Consider the following 17,957-nt stretch of genomic DNA (forward strand, 5'->3'; position numbering starts at 1 on the left):
CCACGTGAACAAATCAATGTTGAAAAACCCACAAAGTAAAAAAAAAATATATTCTTTTTTTTTTGTTTGGCTTATTTCATTTCCCAAATGTTATCAAAAGCATAGACTGTATTGAAAAAAAAAAAAAAAAAAAAAAAAAAAAAACCATCAAGCTTGATGTTTTAACCAGGAACTTGGATGTCAATATTTCTTATATCTACACCTTAAAACTACTTTTTCTTTTTTTCTTTCTTTCTCTTTCTATGGGATGGTCTGTGTAGAATTAATTTTTTTTTATGTTCTTCATTATCACTGCAAAAAAAAAACTCGATGTAGTAGTTGACGGACATTTAATTGTTTTTTTTTTTGTTGTTTGTTTGTTTGTTCCACTGTGAGCAAGGGGCTACTTCCCATTTTTTTTTTTTTTTTACTTCCTTTTTTCTTTCTTTCTTTCACTTTCTCCATTCTTTTTTTTTACGTTTATCATGTTACGAGGCGCTTCTCTTCTTTCAACAACGTCTCGTATCACAGCACGATCGACTCGATCACATTTAGTGGTAAATAACAACAAAAATAAAAAAAAAATAATAATAATAAAAAAAAAAAGAATACTCATCAAATCCTTTTCATTTTTCTTCCAAATGTAGAAGCGAACATATACGACAAACGGCGAAGAAAGTACGAAAAAGTCAGGTTCTGTTGGAAAGTCTTTATTGTGGTTGACATTGATTGGAACTGGAACTTATGCTGGAGCTACATATCTTGCCTTGAACAATGAAGCTTTTCACGATACCTATACAACCTACATTCCCGGTGGTGAACGTGTTTTAGACTTTTTGGAAGATACTGCAGCCAATGCTGATTTTAAGGAATATTATGAAAAGGGTGTGGCATGGAAACATCAGGCTTCTCAAACTGCTTCTACGGTCTCGACTCATGCTAGTAACATTAAAGAATCTGTCATGGATTGGTATGACTATTTGAGTGAAGCTGTGGCTCAAATCAAAGGTGAAAAGGAACCTGCAACATTGACTTCATCTGACAATCGACAACGACGATCATTCAACAAGACGGAAACACCTTTATTCGACAATATTGTTCAAGGTGGTGGTGCTGCACGTATTCCCTCTTTCAAAATCACACCTGGTGAACCTGCAGTGGATGATTTGGTCAAGACAACACAAGAATTGATCCAAGTATTGAATCAAGTTGGATTGACTGGACATGCAAAACGATTGGCTGATTTTACTTCAAGATATATCCATTTGATTGATCAAGAATTCAAAGCCGTGCGTGAAGGACAAGAACTCGTTTTGACCAAGGTGGCACAATTGAATAAACATGCTGATAAGGTAGACAACCAAGTCTCTGAACATTACAAGGAACTCGTGGCCAAGGTGACTGATGCTCAAACTAAATCCAAGAAACGTGTTACTGAAAAGGCGGATAAGCTCAAGCAGTTATTGGTAGCCGAAAATAATAAATTACAACAGCAATTGGTGGATATGGGACAATTGGAATTGGATAGTCAACGTGAACAAGCAATGTCCACATTAAAACAAGATCTCTCAGATCAAATGGTATCTCTTCAAAAAAACTTTGCTGAACAAGTACAACGCCAAGTAGAGGAAGAACGTGGAGGAAGATTGGCTAATGTGGATTCTGTGGTTGCTAGTCAAACTGAATTGGAACGTCTCTCAAGTGCCAATGCAGAATATCTGGATGATTCCCGGAAAGCACATCAACTTTTGGTCGCCATTGATGCCCTGAAACGAGCTGCCTATTGTGGAAACAAACAAGCCTTTTTACAAGAATTACAAACTCTTCGTGTACTTAGTCGACCCGATAGTCCTTTTGCCAATCAAGTGGAAAAACGTAATGATGAATTGGTTCAAGTTGTTGCTGCCAATATTTCAGAAACAGTTGCTGAACATGGTATTAGCTCATTTATTCAATTGGTGGAAAGATTTGACAAGGTGGCCAAGGAAGTACGTGATGCTTCTTTGATCCCTGAAGAAGGAAGCTCCATGATCTCTCACATTATTTCGATCGCTCTCAGTAAATTACTTTTCCCCAAGAAAGGATTGGTCCCTGGTGATGATATTGAAGCTCGTCTGGCCCGTGCTGAATATTACTTGACTCATGGTGATGATTTAGAAAGTGCTACTAGAGAAATGAATCAGCTGAAGGGTTGGCCCAAGCATTTGACTGCTGATTGGTTGGATGCTGCTCGTCGACATTTGGAAATCAAACAAGCCTTACAAGTCATGCGAACACAAGCGATTTTGAATAGTTTGTTACAATTAGATTAGTCTTTTTTTTTATATATATTTAGTTTATTTGAAAAAAAAAAAATAAAAAAGGAAATGATACAACCAATATACGTGTAGTGTGTGAATGGATAAGGTCTTTCACAAATGTTAATTCGTTTCACCAGACTGTAACACCCAAGTCTTTGTTGGTTTTGATTGATGTTTTTTTTCAGCGGCGAACGAAGCATTGATTATACGTGACGAGATAAAACAAGGTTCAGTGGTTATTATGATTAATCAATACTACTAGTTGTTATGATTATCATGTTTATAAGTCTTATCATCATTAATATTAGTTTCGTCATTGATTACTATAGTGATGATCACTCAATTATCCAAATGAATCGAAAGACGGTATATCATTTTTTATTAAAGTGATACAAGGCGGCAAAGGAAAAAAAAAGACAGACAAAGGATGATCAAAGTAGTGAGAGTTGCCCCACTTTTTGATTCATTTCATTATAAAAAGTAAAATACATCATATATACAACTAAACTAAAAAAGAAGCAATAATAATAATAATAATAATAAAAGAAGAAGAAAGATCACTGATGATTTGTTTTAACAATTTAAATTTAAAGATTAGACAAGTAGTCAAGTTAAATTTAAGGTTTGAGCTGTGAATTTAATTTTATTTCCTTTTTCTTTCTTTCCATTTTCTTTTCTCTCTTTCTTTCTCACTCTTTTTTTTTTTTTTTTATATATTCTGTCTTTTTGATATTGATGAAATCCATTTATATTTCATTCATCTTGTTATCATATCTCTTGATTTGTTTAGCAGGTAATAAAAAGATATATATTTCTTTTTTTTACCTTTTTCGTATAACTTACTCAATTTTTTTTAATATTCATATGCATATTAGAATCTCCTTACCCCAAGTCCTCATTTCAAGGTACATGCTCATATCGTCAACATTAACAAAGTCTAACTGATCTTGTTCTTTATATATATATTTAGCTATACACCGCCGTCAACAAACAAATAGTATTTCCAACTCTTCTCAAACTAATAGCGGTGATACTACAACTAGTGATGGAGGAACAGACGTTTTCAGCAATAGCGAATCAACCAACACAGCCCCAACTTCACCACAAACTACTTCTATTATCACTACTGACCAAACCACTGATGCTTCTGTAACCCAACCAGAAACCACCACAACATCCATCGAGACTGTGCCCACAACAATAACAACAATAACAACAATAGCAACAACCACTATAACTCAACAACAACCATATACAATAGATCAATCTAGCGGTGTATCAACTCCACAGGTGACACAAATCAATTCAGCTACCATCTATTCCACTCCAACAACACAACAACCTTCTCTGACATTCTCCTCTTATTTACAATCGTCATCATCACCAATAGAATCACCAATAGAATCAGCTATAACCTCAGTTAACCCTTCACTTGTGCTTGGTGACATGGAATGTGCTGCTGATCCTGTGGCTCAAAATGGAAAGTGTCCAACTGGTGATTATTGTAATGCTGCTCTACAAAAATGTCAAACTCAACTCAGCAATGGGGCTACCTGTGCAGCAGATTTCCAATGCATCTCTGGCTATTGTACTGGATTATGTGGCAACAGACCACAAATCACACCAACCCATGCATCTTTATCCGGTACTCAAATATTAGGTATTACTCTTGGTATAGTAGGTGGTGGATCAATCCTTTTGGTGGCACTCTTCTTTTGTTATCGACGTAGAAAACGCAACTTGGATCAGAAAAGCAGAGCACTCCAATATATAATAGATGACGATCATCAAGAACAAATGAATGAAGTGAAGAACGATAATAATGTCAGTGGGACTCGGTTGTCAAAGTACAACTTTTTGGCTCAAATATTGGACAGCAAACAACACCATAATGATAATACAACAGTGGACGATGACAGTATATTGGATTATCAAAATGAATCGTATCAAACTAGTCATCAACGTCAACTATTTAATGCCCATTTATCATCAACATCAACCACAGCTCTTCGACCACGACCTATGACTGAAGAATATCATTTGTCTTATTCATCAACATCATCCTCACCATCTCCTCCTCAACAACAGTTTAACGACAATTCATTTAAACCACGACCGGATTCTCAGGCACTACCAATGTTAGATCAACCAATCAATAATTATCGTGACAGTATGACTGATCCTCCATTTTCACCTGTTCCCAGTCATTCCACAACAGAACGACAACAACAACACTTTATGGATATAAATACTTTATGGGATGATGCATTACACCATAATGCACAACAACAAAAGAAGAGACAAATGAATTATCCACCTATTCAAGATGCATGGAGTCAAGAAGATCAAGCTTCCTTCCGCCATCCTACAAGACATGTTCAACAGGACTCTATTTACTCGGATTCCCTTTATTCTGGACAAACATTTAGTCCTTTGCATTATTCCTAGTTATCTTTTATCTCTATTGTACTTTTATATACTTCCGTTTAATTAATAAAATATAAAAAAAAAAGGATTCTCTTGGTTTTTTTTATTTATGCTATTGAGGGATCTCCACTTTTTGGTTTCAAAGCCCACCAGCCCTTTTCTTTTTTTTTTTTTTTTTGTGTTATGTACCTTTCCTCTTTTGATTTTTTTTCCTTTTCTTTTCTTTTTTTCTTTTTCTTTCTGTTTTTTTTCCCTTACTCTCTCTTTCTCCTCTTTCTTTGAGAACATATTCGCTTATACCGGTCTCCTTTTATTCATTCAATGAGTGATTCAATTACTGCTGGCAATGAAGCACAAGCTGCTTTATACAAAGGTATCGGTTGCAGTTTAGCGGTTGGTAGTGGTAGGTGAAACTGTATCTTTTTGTTATCTTTTCAGCACAAATGAACTATTTCCACAAACTCATTCAAACTCTTTTATTTATTCATTTTATTTTAGGTTTTTTGATTGGTAGTAGCTTTGTATTCAAAAAGAAAGGATTATTACAAGCAAATGAAAAACCAGGCAAGTTTTTTTTTTTTTTTTTTTTTTTTTTTTTTTTTTTTCTGGTGGTCATTTCTTTAACATTCATATGTCTTTTTATTTATTTATAGGTGGTGTGGCTGGTGAAGGGTATCAATACCTAAAGACGCCAATGTGGTGGACTGGACTTATTCTCAGTAAGTTTGAAAAAAAAAGTTTTATGATATATTCATAATAATGATATTATTATTGTTATGATAGTGGTTCTTGGTGAATTTTGTAATTTCGTTGCTTATGCATTTGCACCAGCTGTATTGGTTACCCCTCTCGGTGCTCTTAGTGTGGTGATTAGGTATATATTATATGCATGAACGTTTTGATCAAGATGTTCATACTCCGTTTCTCTTTTTTTTTTTTTATTTAGTGCCATTCTATCATCCATCTTCTTGAAGGAAAGATTGACTTTTCATGGAAAAGTAGGATGTCTTCAATGTATTCTTGGTGCTGTGATGATTGTTTTACATGCTCCTGCAAATGTAGCCGCAGATGCAACCGTGGAAGGATTCAAAAGATTGGTATTAAGTGTTGGTAGGTGGATGACAATAATTTTGTATTATAAAACAACGAATAATATTTTTTTTAATAGGATTTTTGGTGTATGCAAGTTTGGTATTTGTACTCTCGTTGATATTGATCTTTTATTGTGGTCCACGTTGGGGAAAAAAGAATATGCTGGTATATATCTTCATTTGTTCTATTATTGGATCTATCTCCGTAGTATTTACTCAAGGATTCGGTTCGGCTATTGTCTATTCAATCAGTACTGCCAATCAATTCACGAACTGGTTTATCTACATCATGCTATTAATATTAATCTTTACCCTTATATTGGAAATTGTTTACCTCAACAAGGCTTTGAATCTGTACAACACCGCGCTCGTCACACCAACATATTACGTGATCTTCACCACCATGACCATCATCAGTTCTACGGTTTTGTTTCAAGGCTTTACAGCATCAGGTACCGATATTGCTTCCTGTATCGTTGGTTTTCTCTGTATTTGCTCTGGTGTGACCCTTTTACATCATTCATCAGCGACTCCTACAACTGAAGCACAACATAGTGATCTAGAAAGCAACAAGTTGGCAGTCGGTTCACCAACATCTACTGTACTTGGCCGTGGATCAATCATACTACAACGCAAAACAAGTAGTCTTCTCAATATTTTTGATCGTGATGGTAACAAGTTCGAGCATGGTCATCATCAAGGCGAAGCGACTGGTCCATCCGATTATTTCTCTGCTCCATTCAGTGGAATTGGTCGATACGCAAGTACAACACGATCTCAATCTATCCGATTAAGAGGAACACATCAGCAATCACGATCTTTGGCAACCATAGCGGCAGCAGCGGAAACGGATCATATCCATGAAAATATTGATCAACAACAGGACACTGATTTGGATGAGAAAACATTGTGGTCACCTCAAGGTAAAAAAAGAGAATACATCCAAATAAATTTATTTATTATTATTATCTTTTATTTTCTAGGCTCACTTTTACATACTATTAAAGAAGTGGACAAACCATTGTTATCAACACAAGACTTGACTGAGCATCCAACCGCTATACAGACAACACCGGCTTTATCACTTTTTCAACAAACATCAAGGCGGGATCAAGATGAACTCAACGCAGTACAAGCACTACGATTAGGATTAATGGGCAAACAGGATGATGGCGACAGTGATGATGATCGGAAACGACTGATGAATGATTCAAATAGATAGCTTCCTCCTTTTTATTATATATGATCCTCCACTCTTTCTTTGTATATCCTTATTATTTATTCATAGTACAACATATCAATCAACGAAAAAAAAAGATATCATTTATTTATCATTCACATCAAAAAATTGAAATAAAAATAAAATAAAAATATGTTCACCCAAAAAGATGAGTTTTTATTCCATAGCAATCATATAAATGTCTAATGACAAATACTAATTTGAATAGTGGAAACGCTTGTCACTTGAACGCTCTTTCTGTCAAAGGCTTGATGTATTTTGTATGATATGAAGGGACACTAATGCTATTGGGTGCTTGAAGGACTGTATCCAAATAGGCTACGTATCATCAAGATGAAGAAAGAAAAAAAAAAGAAATAGAGGATTATGTTGATGACTTTTTTTTTGAATTTGTCTTTTTTTTTTTTCTTTTACCTTCATAAATGTCGCCATTATATTTCCCAATAGGAGCCTTGAGAACAAAATCAGGATAACCCCAAGCATCTATAAACATGATCAATACCACGTTGTTGTTTTGTATAATATATATTTACCTGTGAGTCCAATGATTTGATACCGAAGATCGTGGCAGGTCTATCCAAAAAAAAGGGGGAGGATCGTTACTCTTTAGTCATTTTTTTTTTTTTTTGTTTTCAATTATCACCTTTAAGTAAAGTGTTTCAATAGCATTGACTTGATCAGGTGTAAAAAATCCTTCCTTGAAACCTTGATCACTGTAGGTATGCAAGACATACAAGCCCCATAAACCTGTCAATCGATGCATAATCTTGGCCACAGTAGGTTCTAAAGTATGAGGTTTGGTACGCCCAAAGCGAATAGCATTGTCTTCCAATAAAAAGGCAGCACAATGTAATTCAGCTACTTTGACATTTTCCAACAAGAGTTCATTTTCAGTGGCACCTTGTTGAATGGCTTTTTCTATTCTATGGAGCTAATAGCGAAAAAAAAAAAAAAAAAGAATCAGTTCAAGTTTCATCTTTTTTTTTTTTTCCCTCGTTTTGTTACCTTCTTGACGGTGACGCTGTACAAAGCATCTGTCATCAAACTAAAGTCTTTAAGACAGTCATCCAAATGATCAGATTCCACATGCCATTTGTCTTGTCCCATATAATGCTTAGCATGTACTATGTAATGTGAGGAGCTTTTGAATTTGAATTCGGGATAGCTGTCATTTTCCAATTGTTGCATTAAACGATACCGTAAGATTTTTGCCGTTTGTTGAAGCAATACCACATTGTCACCACCACCAGTTGTGAAAACTCCATAATCTTGTATGATATGTCCAATGGCATTGTAAGCAGAATATGCATGGCCACCACAGCAACGGCGACAGGTTTCCAAGATATCAGAACAATACCAGCCCACTAAACCTTTCATACTGGCTGAAATGGCATGTAATTCACCCATATGATTCAAGTACACTATTTCATCCTTGATGCTGCCACCACCTGTAAGAACAGAGAATTGTTCATCCAAAGTTTCAAATGAAGTTTGTACCATATACATAAAGGAAATAGCAGGAAGGAGATGACCATAATGAGATTGATAATCCATGATTTGTTGGTTTTTGGGTCCTTGTCTTCGAGTCACACCATATCTTGAGGCAATGGTAAGAGCTTGTGTTGTCAAAATTATCATCCCTATATATATAATTGTAAATATCATTGATTCATTCAGTTTTTTTTTTTCTTTTTTTTTTTTTTCTAAATAAACATTACCTCCTACTAATGATAATCTTTCAGGAATTAGAGTTGCATACATCATGGCAGGATTTGGAGCTTGATGAAAAGTACCATCACGATCGAGACGAACCCATTTTGCCAATAGATGAGATCTTGGAATCCGAAGTTGTTTGAATTGAATAAATCCATTATCTAAACCTTGATGACCTAGATGAAACAACAGAAGTAATATATATTAAAGACGTTAGTACCAGTAATAAAGATATGGAATTGATTGGACTTGCCTACTTTGGAACCAATATCGCCAGCTATCACATTTGGCATCAATTCACCAGTGTTGACATTACGAAGCTGGACCACAAACCAATTGAGACCTTTGTTTTCCCCATGAACGATTGTTTGAGCAATAACCACAGTATGAGTGGCAGATTGACCTGCCATGCCTATCCAGTATTTTGTAGATGTAATAGTAGGTGAATTGATAATGAATTCATCCGTATTTACATCAAAAGTTGCCGTCGTTTCAAGTCCACGTAACGCCGAGCTATGTCCAAGTTCTGTCTGTAATAAAAGAATGGGTAATTAGAATAGATTGTTGCATGTAATCTTTTTTTTTTTTTTTTTTTTGGAGTACCATAGCAAAACAACCAATGATCTTCATTTCATTCACCAAAGGCATCCAATAATTTCTCTGTTCATCATTGGATAGCATATTGATAACATTCTTGAATAACAAACCATGAACACCAAAGCGCATAGAAAAACTTTCTGAATAGATACCCACAGCACGACCAATTTCATACATTTGTTCAGAGTTAATTTCTTTCGCAAGTTGAGCCAGGCGATAAATTTGACCCATGGTACTAACAAAAAAAAAAAAGTATAAGAATAGAATGAACAAGATGATCTTAACACCTACAATTCTCGAAACTCTGCACGATCCAATTCTAAAAAATTTCTAGGAGGTTGTACTACTAATTCAGGATCATTCTTGATAAAATTGTACGCGTTTTGCTATTTGTCAAAGAAAGAAAGAAAAAAAAAGATATGAGTTTGATTGAAGATGACTTTTTTTTTTTCTTTTGATACTTACTCTGTCTCTGTAAGCTTTCTCACTACCTGCCCACAACTTTGCTAAAGCTTCAATGTTGAATTCAGCAGCGTTTCTTTCCCTTGTCATGTCGAGTACGGTTTGCTTGGAAGCATTGGAAGGTGTCAAATTAAGTTGTTGTTTAAGTTGATTCAATCTAGTCAATGCTGCTTTTGCATTAGGATCAGAAGAGTTGGATAAATGAATTGTCATTGTATGATATGGGAATAAAAGAGAAAGAAAAAGAAAAAAAAAAAAAGAACCTGAAATCCTTTTCCCCACACTTTTTTTTTATTCTTTTTGAAATTGATATGCCGCTTGCATTGCATGTGAATTTTTATTGGTCATCTTTTCATTGACCAAAAAAGATGGACAATGTAACAATAGAGAAAGTCGATAGTGATAGTGCTTCATCATCATCATTGAGTATCCGTTTAGAGGTGGCAAATATCTTATGCCTGATTTCTTTTTTATGTACTTTTGGATATATGCAGATGGATGATTGGCACAAAATTACTAATGACTCTTTTTCATTCAATCATCTATTCCAGCGGTATCAATCCTTGTCATTGATTATAAGTGTGTGTGTGTTAAAATTTTTGAGTGTAAAATGGAGAAATCCGTCCTATTTACTCATCCTGCATTCAAGCACAACCTTTTCATCTGTAGAGAACATATAAAAATAGAAGTACTCATTGGATAGCGATCATCATCCAATAAAATTACCACCATTGGTTCTTCTCCAAAAAGTAGTTTAATTCCATCTAATATCATTTTATCGCTTACCTTGCCTTCTAATGTACAATGATCACCAAAAAGATTTCATCGATTTTTCCAAAAAATGCCTGATGACCCCTCGATAATTTATTTTCACAGCTTAAATTTGGCTGAGGAATTTGAAAATTTTGGCTGTAAAGTCCAAAAAAAAAAAAAAAAAAAAAATTGAATCCACAGCGCTGATCTCCTTTCAAATCTCATTTTTAAGCTTAAATCTATCATCATACCGTATAAGCATCATTAACAAAGGATGAGTATATTATCTATGATTACTTCTTTTGTTAATGAATCATAACGACAGCGTGTCGATGATGTGTGGAAAATCATAGGAAAAAGTCATTTGATCATCTCAGTCTACAAAGAAATCTTCAAATCCATTTTGAAGCCTCCAAAATAGGATCAATACTGGTAAAACAAGTTTAAATCATCTATGATTATCTTTTTTATTAATGTATCAAATTACTAAAAATGTCGCGTTATACTATAAAATTTGAAAAAAAAGGGTATTTGAATCTCAAATTCGGTTAAATATTTTGTTACAAAAAAGTAAATTGTATAAGAATTCCCGAAAAAAAAAAAAGAGAAAATCGGCACCGATATCCCCGTATTTTCGTTTCTAAAAAGGTACATATTTGCTTATTACCTGAGAAAAGTGCACGAGCCATATTTATTTTTTTTTTTCTTTTATATTCTATTCAATTAAACTATTCACATGCTGATGATACCCAAAAAAGGAGTTGCCAATTGCAGAGAATGTCACCAAAAAAAAAAAAATATAATGTCATCAACTACTGTATTGATCCACGGAAGAGAGAGAAAGAGAGAAAAAAAAAATACCTGTCATCATATAATCATCATCAAAATATACCCTATAATAAAAGAACATATATGATTTCCTATTGTATAATGTTGTTTCGAAAATAGTCTTTGATAGTAAAAGGAAATCCACCAAAGACAAGAAAAACCAAGACAACAAAAAAGAAGAAGAGGATAAAGACCACGTTTTTTTTTTTGTTTTTAAAATAAAAATATTGATGACAAAAAAAGGATGATTGTTTCCGCATGTGAAAGCTTATTGCTGGGTTTAATTCTCCCCCGCTTGTTTCTTTCTCGTATAAATTTAATGCTTTTTCTATTTTTTTTTTTTTCATTGTTTCTTCATTTTCTTTTTTTTTCATTATATACCAAACTTATACCCCTCTTATTTTATATATGCCATGCAAACTGAATCTTTAAGAGAATTGGAACCACCGTCTTATGAAGAATCCGTTTATTTTATTGATCTACAAAAAACTCAAAAGAAGGTAAGGTTTCTTATTACACAAATGGATGGCCCGTTCCTAATTTTTTTTTTCTAAAAAAAAAATATTTACAGAAACCAATACCCTGTCTTTATGACAAAAAAACAAATGTCCCTTTGGTAAATCAAGATGTTACATATTTATTCCCAATGTAAGTTCACCTGGAATCAATTAGTTATTGGCTGACTAAGGCTTTTTTTTTTTTTTTTGAATAGTGAAGACAAGATTATACCCTTTACGATGGAACATCAGGATGAAGAATTTAGTGAACAAATGGAGGCTCGTCTTGAAAGAGTATCATCATGTCTTCAACAGATGATTGAAACAGCACAAGAAAGTTTACGTGATTCATCTATACCATCCTCAGTCGACATACCTATACAAGAACAAAAGATCAACAGAAGAAGATCATTAGAACGATTCCGTAAGAGTCAATCGAGTTTAGCTCGTACTATTGATGCATTGAATACCTCCATCACTCAACATGTCATTATGGATTGCATCCACTCATCCATAGAGTACTACGATACCCAACAGCAGGAAGCACTGAAAAATCAATATCAATATCATCATCATCATCATCATCATCATCATCATCATCATCATCAACGAACCACAACATCCAACCGACGATCAACATCATGGATGGGTGTTTTGACACAGGCAGGCTTGATATTCAGCGTTCTTCATTATCTGTTATATTGGTCCAAAACGACTTCCTTTACTATCAGCTTGGCCTGGTTCTTATGTGCCTTATGGATCAAGAAAAGAAAACCTGTTCATCGATTCTTTCGTTTGTCTTTGATTTATTCTTTTTCTATTACCTCTATATCTTGGGATCATCTTTATTCTACGTTGGATAGGATTTTTTGGAAATCCAAATGAAAAATTTATCCATTTCCTTTTTTTTTTTTTATTATATGTCTCTATGCTCTTTTTTTTTATATAATATATATTTCTCTTATGTTTCACAATACCCCATTTTTCTTTCTATATTTATTTGTATTACCTTTGTAATGATATTTTGTATGATTTTTCATTGTTATTTATTTTTACATTCCAACCTTATTGTTCATTTATGAAATCAACTCATCAAGTAATAATACTACTAATAAAATTAATTTTTATATATCATTATTTTTATTCGATTATATTCAGAAAAAGAAGATCTTCTGTTTTTTTTTTTTTGGCAGAAAAGAACTACAAGACTACATTTAACGTCATTTACCGAAAAACGTGGCAATCCAACTGATGGGTTACACCAACCCTCAAAATACACTTTATAAATACAAAGATTTTTATTTGGTCCTCTATGACATTTGAATCTATGCTAACTCATCTATACCATTTTCCTTTTTTCCATCTTGATACGAAGATTTCAAACTATCCACACGATCCAAGAGACTTTGACATAAATGGACGACATCACGTCGTTGTTGTCGAGCAGTAGTGAAGGATGAAGGACATACCACACCATCCAAGGTGATCAATGCCCGCATCAACATTTCCGAGAGATAGAGTACTTCATCCTTGTCCTGAATATCCCCTTGTTCCAAAGTCGATATACGTTTTTCCCATGTTTGACTTTGATCCATCACTTTTTGAATCCTTGATAAGCATCCTACTTCTTCTTCGTTTCCTGATGCCGTTTGTTGCGCTTGTTCATTCTATATATATAGATATTATTATCACTTTCTATCTATTCTTTTTTTTTTATTACCAAAACTTGATCACCAAGAACAACGATGGTAGCATAAGGTCGAATCCCCAAACTTGCAATGGTCGCTTGGTCATCTTGAAGGTACCCACCATTATATAATAAGGTCATGGTGGCTAAAGGAATATGAAGTAAAGCCTTGCATTGAAGTTTGAGATCGTAAACTGTGTATTGTCGATATTTTCCAGGTTGTAGAATAATAGGTATGGATTCTTGTTGCCAACGTATAAGGATATAAGGTGGTTGTTGTTGTTGTTGTTGTTGTGGATATTCTTTTGTTGGATGTGGTCTCTGGTGTTGTGAATGAGATGGTCGTTGACGTTTATTGAAGCCGAAAAAAGACGATAGTTGTTCCATAATACTCTATGCGTATATAATCTATTCAAAAAAAAAGGAATTCTATATTACAGGATATACAAAGAATAATAGGAAGGACTGGCGTAATGACTCAAGGATAAAAGGATAAAAAAAAAAAATGGGGAAGAGAAACAAAATTCGGAGATCAAACGTTTTTTTTTTTTTTTTTTTTACTATTATTTTATTGACGATACAATATATAATTATCCATTTCTATCTAGACTATCCACAAAACGACGTTGATTCTTGGGTGTAGATACAGGGGAAGGAGGATGATAGCCATAAGGGAATTGTGGTAAAGAAGAAGAAGAAGAAGCATCAGTTGCAGCAGTATGACTATAGTGTGACGGAGGAGAAACCGAATGAGATGTCGAAGATTTGATATTTTGACCATCATTTTCCAAACTTGTAGTAGAGTTCAATAATGACGCAATAGATGGTGAATGCCTTGCATCAGTGGTTGGAGTGCTTTCTTTTGTACTAGAAGATTGTCCATGCCGTTGATCCAAATATTTACTCCATCTCTGTCTACATTGTTGACCACTTCGATCTGGAACCATACTTGCTACCTTGTCCCAATTGCCTGTTCCATTTTGTTCCACTGATTGTCGCAGTAATTGATCTTCATTTGGTGTCCATCGAACATAGGCCATTTTGTTTTTTGGTTTGGAAATAGGTTGTCCTTCCGTTGTTGGTGTGGCTTCTAATAAATAAATAAGTAAAAAAGTAAAAACATTATTTTTTTTCTTCTTTTTTTTCTTTCTTTCTTTCTTTCTTACCTCTATCAGAATATTGAGGAGACCTTGAAGGAAACATAGATAACAAAGTATTTGCAGAATCAATAGAACGTTTGGATCTTTTTTCATGATTATAATAGGTTGGAGTATTGCTACTACTATACGCTGGCCGATTATAATAATAAATGGTTGGATCAGGTTCTTCTTCTTTTAAATTATTGAATAATCGTTTTCGTAGCTTGTTACGTCGAGAAGAAGGAGGAGGAGGAGTGGCAGTATATCTTGATCTTTCAGTATCACTTGCATGTTGAGATTCAAAATCAGGATCACTAAGCATTTGATCAGCCAATATTCCGAGACTATCCAAACCAGAGATAGTACTAGGTCGAATGTCGCTCCTTAATTTGGGTGAATATTGTTGCTGGAAGAGATAAGGTCGATTATTACGAGCATCAAATCGAGGGGAGGATTGATTCAAAGCGGGAGAAGTGGTTGCTGGAGTGATCTCGTCTTTATGTTGGTTTTGTTTCAATTGTAAAAATTCCAATTCCGCATCGCGTGCTTTTAGTCGTAGTTGTACAAGGTGAACTTTTTGTAACAATCGTTTTCTATCCGTCAACAAATCATCCTTTTCTAACTGAGCATCCTAAGAAAATAATAATAATAGTTTAGTTAGTTATTTGTTTTAATGTTATTGTTTCTTACTTTTTCAGGTAATTCTAAATCTTCTACGGAATGTAATATTTGAGCCATGCGTTGTAATCGTTTGGTCAATGTTTGAATATCTTTGTGCAATAGCCTTGTTTCTGTTTGATATCGTAATCGTTGTTCATTTTCCTATAATAACAACAACCAAAGAATATTTTTTTTAGTTATTGTCAAGATCAGGATTTTTTTTTTCATTCACTTACCGACATGAGATAAACTTGTTTCATAGTTTCTACCACGTTGTTGAGGTCAGGTGGTAATACTGGGGATTGTCGCAGTTGATCGGCTTGGGAGCGAACAATGCCTTCAAGATATTGGTTTCGTTCCAAAGCTTCTCGTAGCTAAATAAATAAAAAAAAAAGGTAGTTAATAGAATAAATTATAATGATAGTATATTAATTTACCTGTTGTTCTTGATCTTCTGTATATTCACTGTTCCATTTGTCATGATAAGGTGGTACATAATCCCACTAAGAAAACAAATTTATTTATTTAGTAAATGACCAATTTAATAATATATTTACTTTTATGATACTTTACTGGATATTGGGTAGTGGCCGATACGGGTAATGAATAAGCCGTTGGTTTAGAAGGAGGTTGCTGTTGTTGTTGTTGTTGTTGTTGTTGCGGTTGTTGTGGTTGTTGTGGTTGTCCAGGTTCAGTCAATACAAGGTCTATTTTCCATTTAGCATTAGTTCCCCATCGTTCAATCTATAATTAATTAAAAAGAAATAAAAGATTATATAAAAAGTCCGGTTTGGTTTGTCAGCAAAATATAAACTTACTTGTTGTCGTACAGAGTGAAGAATATGGTCCAAGTGGTCCGTGTTTTGTGTAAAAGTAGTAGATTGTCTCCTTCCTAAAGGTGATGGAGCTTTGACAGTAGAGTCTTGAAAACGGTTGGTCTGCATAATGAATCAAACCTTTAATTATAAACGGGGAATATATAAATAAAAAGAGTCAAGAATGATAAAAAGAAATAATAAAGAAAAAGAGAAAAAAAAAAAAAGAAAAAGAAAGAAACGCGTTTTGAGAAAATAATTTCCATGTCTCGAGAAAAACTTATTACCAACAACAGCAACCAGTGAGAGATAAAGGTAGCCGAGGAATCCCATGACGTAAAAAAAAAAAGTCAGCTCTTTCTTTTTTTTTTTTTTTTTGGCATGAATGAGAGAATTCGAGTCAACCAATCATTTATTCATTCACCTATCTTTTTCAATATTTTGGTTGGTAATGTTTTCCATTTCAGGTTCCGGTTCTTTTTTTTTTCCTTTTTCTTTTTTCTTTTTTTTTTTTTTTCAAGTATGACTTTAGCTGCTATAGGTCAATTTTGTGCTAGTTCTATTATAGAGACAAATAAAATAGCATGTTGTCAATTGATGAAAAAGGCTGCTCAACAAGGTGCAAAAGTAAGTAAGTAACAGAAAGGGAATTTACTAATTACTCAAAGAAAAAAAAAATGATGTTTTTTTAAAATAGATGCTCTTTTTACCTGAAGCCTCCGACTTTATATCTGAAACAAAGGAACAAGCTTATTCATTGACTGAATCTATTGATCAATCTAGTTTTATTCAAGGTCTACGTAAAGCGGCTCAAATAGAACGAATATGGGTATCAGTTGGTATTCATGAAAAGGTAAATTCATTCATACATAATGTTAGAAAACATTCATTAATTTTAAATAGTGCACTAGTGATCCTCAACGTATCTATAATACTCACGTGGTGATAGATGATCAAGGTCAAATAACATCAAAATATCAAAAGATTCATCTTTTTGATGTGGATATCAAAGGTGGTCCTCGATTGATGGAAAGTGATTCAACCAAGGCTGGAGAAAATATCAATATTCCTATTAAAAGTCCTTTAGGTGTATTAGGACTTCAAATATGTTATGATCTTCGGTTCGCTGAATTATCTATTCAACAACGACGTCAAGGTGCTCATATACTCACTTTTCCAAGTGCATTTACTGTCAAGACCGGAATGGCTCATTGGGGTAAAAAAAAAAAAAAAAATAAAGAGGATTCGCAAATGATATGTGCACTCAACTCATTTTTTTATTATTTTTATTATTACTCTTATAGAAACTTTATTAAGGGCAAGAGCAATTGAAACTCAATGTTATGTAATAGCTTCAGCACAAATAGGTCAACATAATCAAAAACGAATTAGTTATGGAAATTCTATGGTATTGTGTTTAGGATAATATATTGAATTCAAAAACTGATTATTATTATTATTATTTTCATTAGATTGTAGATCCTTGGGGTACAGTGTTAGCTCGTTGTCCTGATTTAACAGAACCCACCTTAGCATTGGCTTCCATCGATTTGGACTACCTGAATAAGATACGAACTGAAATGCCAGTGATGAACCATCGTAGAAATGATATTTATCCTTTGATTTAGTATTTTAAATTACTTAATATATATAGATGTTTAGAAGAAAATAAATTTATATTATAAAAGTGTACTCAATTTATGCATACTTAACTTTTTTTTTTTCTTTTTGTCTCAGTTTTTAATTCTTTCCAATCCAAATAAATAAAC

The 17,957-nt window shown here is 33.7% G+C and overlaps 8 protein-coding genes across 8 annotated transcripts; 5 read left to right on the top strand and 3 right to left on the bottom strand.

Annotated features, from left to right (window-relative positions):
• Positions 1-405: 405 nt before the first annotated feature.
• On the top strand, positions 406-2,354 carry BX664DRAFT_273489 (mitochondrial inner membrane protein-domain-containing protein). The gene is made up of 2 exons (XM_051541221.1): positions 406-536; positions 627-2,354. Exons 1-2 carry the CDS (start codon positions 465-467, stop codon positions 2,289-2,291), a joined length of 1,737 nt encoding a protein of 578 aa, XP_051405504.1. The 5' UTR covers positions 406-464; the 3' UTR covers positions 2,292-2,354.
• A 636-nt stretch (positions 2,355-2,990) lies between these two features.
• BX664DRAFT_355296 (uncharacterized protein) lies at positions 2,991-4,762 on the top strand. Its single transcript, XM_051547803.1, has 3 exons — positions 2,991-3,072; positions 3,155-3,184; positions 3,250-4,762. The coding sequence occupies exons 1-3, from the start codon at positions 3,015-3,017 to the stop codon at positions 4,725-4,727; spliced, it is 1,566 nt and encodes a 521-aa protein (XP_051405505.1). The 5' UTR covers positions 2,991-3,014; the 3' UTR covers positions 4,728-4,762.
• A 575-nt stretch (positions 4,763-5,337) lies between these two features.
• On the top strand, positions 5,338-6,320 carry BX664DRAFT_255474 (magnesium transporter; the record flags this gene model as incomplete). Its single annotated transcript, XM_051540414.1, has 4 exons — positions 5,338-5,425; positions 5,490-5,580; positions 5,653-5,816; positions 5,875-6,320. Coding segments are annotated over 4 exons (789 nt in total), but the record flags the coding sequence as incomplete, so codon positions are not given.
• Positions 6,321-7,157: 837 nt separating this feature from the next.
• On the bottom strand, positions 7,158-10,028 carry BX664DRAFT_273493 (uncharacterized protein). The gene is made up of 10 exons (XM_051541222.1): positions 9,813-10,028; positions 9,639-9,733; positions 9,354-9,582; positions 9,004-9,280; positions 8,756-8,926; positions 8,043-8,677; positions 7,681-7,968; positions 7,571-7,610; positions 7,452-7,520; positions 7,158-7,355 (listed from the first exon to the last, which is right to left on the bottom strand). The coding sequence occupies exons 1-10, from the start codon at positions 10,020-10,022 to the stop codon at positions 7,258-7,260; spliced, it is 2,112 nt and encodes a 703-aa protein (XP_051405507.1). The 5' UTR covers positions 10,023-10,028; the 3' UTR covers positions 7,158-7,257.
• Positions 10,029-11,803: 1,775 nt separating this feature from the next.
• Positions 11,804-12,772, top strand: BX664DRAFT_355299 (uncharacterized protein; the record flags this gene model as incomplete). Its single annotated transcript, XM_051547804.1, has 3 exons — positions 11,804-11,890; positions 11,962-12,038; positions 12,103-12,772. 3 exons carry the CDS (start codon positions 11,804-11,806, stop codon positions 12,770-12,772), a joined length of 834 nt encoding a protein of 277 aa, XP_051405508.1.
• A 440-nt stretch (positions 12,773-13,212) lies between these two features.
• BX664DRAFT_254211 (uncharacterized protein) lies at positions 13,213-13,715 on the bottom strand (the record flags this gene model as incomplete). The annotated part of the gene is made up of 2 exons (XM_051540358.1): positions 13,213-13,554; positions 13,608-13,715. 2 exons carry the CDS (start codon positions 13,713-13,715, stop codon positions 13,213-13,215), a joined length of 450 nt encoding a protein of 149 aa, XP_051405509.1.
• A 449-nt stretch (positions 13,716-14,164) lies between these two features.
• BX664DRAFT_253500 (uncharacterized protein) lies at positions 14,165-16,317 on the bottom strand (the record flags this gene model as incomplete). Its single annotated transcript, XM_051540309.1, has 8 exons — positions 14,165-14,643; positions 14,741-14,863; positions 14,999-15,344; positions 15,404-15,535; positions 15,610-15,747; positions 15,811-15,876; positions 15,947-16,117; positions 16,192-16,317. 8 exons carry the CDS (start codon positions 16,315-16,317, stop codon positions 14,165-14,167), a joined length of 1,581 nt encoding a protein of 526 aa, XP_051405510.1.
• Positions 16,318-16,697: 380 nt separating this feature from the next.
• BX664DRAFT_322441 (carbon-nitrogen hydrolase) lies at positions 16,698-17,878 on the top strand. Its single transcript, XM_051543497.1, has 5 exons — positions 16,698-16,815; positions 16,886-17,041; positions 17,092-17,404; positions 17,493-17,596; positions 17,661-17,878. Exons 1-5 carry the CDS (start codon positions 16,711-16,713, stop codon positions 17,814-17,816), a joined length of 834 nt encoding a protein of 277 aa, XP_051405511.1. The 5' UTR covers positions 16,698-16,710; the 3' UTR covers positions 17,817-17,878.
• Positions 17,879-17,957: the final 79 nt, after the last annotated feature.

This window comes from Halteromyces radiatus (assembly GCF_025201355.1).
Source record: "Halteromyces radiatus strain CBS 162.75 chromosome Unknown BX664scaffold_1, whole genome shotgun sequence".
Taxonomy (NCBI): Eukaryota; Fungi; Mucoromycota; class Mucoromycetes; order Mucorales; family Cunninghamellaceae; genus Halteromyces; species Halteromyces radiatus.